The sequence below is a fragment of the Hyalella azteca genome, unplaced genomic scaffold (genome assembly GCF_000764305.2).
Source record: "Hyalella azteca isolate HAZT.00-mixed unplaced genomic scaffold, Hazt_2.0.2 contig7652, whole genome shotgun sequence".
NCBI lineage: Eukaryota > Metazoa > Arthropoda > Malacostraca > Amphipoda > Hyalellidae > Hyalella > Hyalella azteca.
The window spans coordinates 1-2,173 of record NW_025937772.1 but is presented as its reverse complement, the minus strand read 5'-3'; the positions used below and the strand labels follow the sequence as shown (position 1 = coordinate 2,173).

The following is a 2,173-nucleotide window of genomic DNA, read 5'->3' as shown; positions in this document are numbered from 1 at the left end:
CCGCCATGAGTTGCATTATAAAATGCCGCCATGAGTTGCATTATAAAATGCCGCCATGAGTTGCATTATAAAATGCCGCCATGAGTTGCATTATAAAATGTCGCCATAAGTTGCATTATAAAATGTCGCCATGAGTTGCCTTATAAAATGTCGCCATGAGTTGCCTGATAAAATGTCGCCATGAGTTGCCTTATAAAACGCCGCCATGAGTTGCATTATGAAATGTCGCATTAGCGAATCTCAGGTTTAGGTGCATTGAGAATTCGGCTGGCCGAATTTTACCGAGCTTCACCTCACCCCTCCGATGTTCAGAATAATTGCCACTGCACCGGAAGTACAGGCAGTGGCTGATTTATCGTCTGTGATTAGTTTGTTCAGCTTTAAAAGCCGTGAGTGATTGGATAACGGACTTACATTTTTTAAGTAAGGCCCAGTTACCAGCTTTGTGTTTCGGCAATGATGAAGAATTTGAATTTCTGTCGCCCAGATTAAAAAAATTTCAATGTCTGTCACCCAGATTCGAAAAATTTGGATGTCTGTCACCCAGCGTCGAAAAATTTGAATGTCTGTCACCCAGATTAGAAAAATTTGGATGTCTGTCACCCAGATTCGAAAAATTAGAATTTCTCTAACCCAGATTCGAAAAATTAGAATGTCTGTCACGCAGATTCGAAAAATTTGAATGTCTGTCACCCAGATTCGAAAAATTTGAATTTCTGTCACCCAGATTCGAAAAATTAGAATGTATTTCACCCAGATTCGAAAAATTTTGAATATCTGTCACTTAGATTCGAAAAATTTGAATGTCTTTCACCCAGATTCGAAAAATTTGAATGTCTGTCATCCAGATTCGAAAAATTTGAATGTCTGTCACCCAGATTCGAAAATTTTAAATGTCTTTTACCCAGATTCGAAAAAATTTCAATACCTATCACCCAGATTCGAAAAATTAGAATGTCTGTAACCCAGATTCGAAAAATTTGAATGTCTGTCACCCAGAATCGAAAAATTTGAATGTCTGTCACCAGATTCGAAAAAAATTTGTATGTCTGTCACCCAGATTCGAAAAATTTTGCTTCCTATCACCCAGATTCGAAAAAAATTGAATTTCTGTCACCCAGATTTGAAAAATTTTAATTTCTGTCACCCAGATTGGAAAAATTTGAATTTCTGTCACCCAGATTGGAAAAATTTGAACGTCTGTCACCCAGATTCGAAAAATTCGAATGTCTTATACCCAGATTAAAAAAATTTTGTATGTCTTCCACCCAGATTGGAAAAATTTGAATTTATGTCACCCAGATTCAGGAGTCACGGGACCTACACGAGGTGGCGCTGCTGGTCGTGGGCAACAAGCGGGACCTTCTGCCGGACACGCGGTACGCGGCTGAGCGGTCCAGGGAGATGGCCTCCCTCGTCCGCAAGCAGTGGAAGGCGGGATATGTTGAGGTCTCAGCCAAGTACAACTGGAGGGTCGTGGCAGCTTTCAGGTTGGTGACTGATGTGACCGAGGTTTAATGTATAAAGGGCCAAGAGAAGTGACACCGTAGTGGGCAGAGCTTTATTACGAACTGAACAACACTGTACAACGGGTTACCACAATGACTTATCCTGTTGCCATACAGTTAAGCTAAACGCCAAATGGTGATTACCACAGTAACTCACGAAACTTGGTTGCAAGATTGAAAATGTAATGGTTGAAATGAAATGCTAGACTAAAGACTAGAATAAAGTATTATTTTTGACTGAGTGGTGGTGGAGCGTAAATTTATTTAGGGAGATGGTGCATGTTTTGCTGTTAAGTGTTTAGAAAACAGCGTTTGTACAGCAAATTATTGTTATATAACGGAGAAATCCGGAATCTAAATCTGATTATCCTCGACTCTTAAACCAATATCGGCGTGATTTTATTGTTGTTTTTATTTATTTGTGTATTGATGTATTTATATGCTCTACTTCGAAGCTACTCATGATGGTCATTCCTCTCTGCCAACAGAGAGCTGATCGCCGCGGTGGAAGAGACCCGAGCCAGAGACTCGAGTCGCCCTCACAACCTCCATGAGCTGCACGAGGCCATCGAGAGTTCCAAGTGTACCATTCTCTGATACCGGCACCTCACGAGACACATCGTCTTGTGCCTCACAAGTTCCAAGTGTACCATTCTCTGATACCG

At 40.8% G+C, this 2,173-nt stretch overlaps 1 protein-coding gene across 1 annotated transcript; it reads left to right on the top strand.

The window, feature by feature from the left end:
• Positions 1-1,302: 1,302 nt before the first annotated feature.
• On the top strand, positions 1,303-2,167 carry LOC125178181 (ras-like protein family member 10A; the record flags this gene model as incomplete). Its single annotated transcript, XM_047881338.1, has 2 exons — positions 1,303-1,490; positions 1,997-2,167. Coding segments are annotated over 2 exons (297 nt in total), but the record flags the coding sequence as incomplete, so codon positions are not given.
• Between the last annotated feature and the right edge of the window lie 6 nt (positions 2,168-2,173).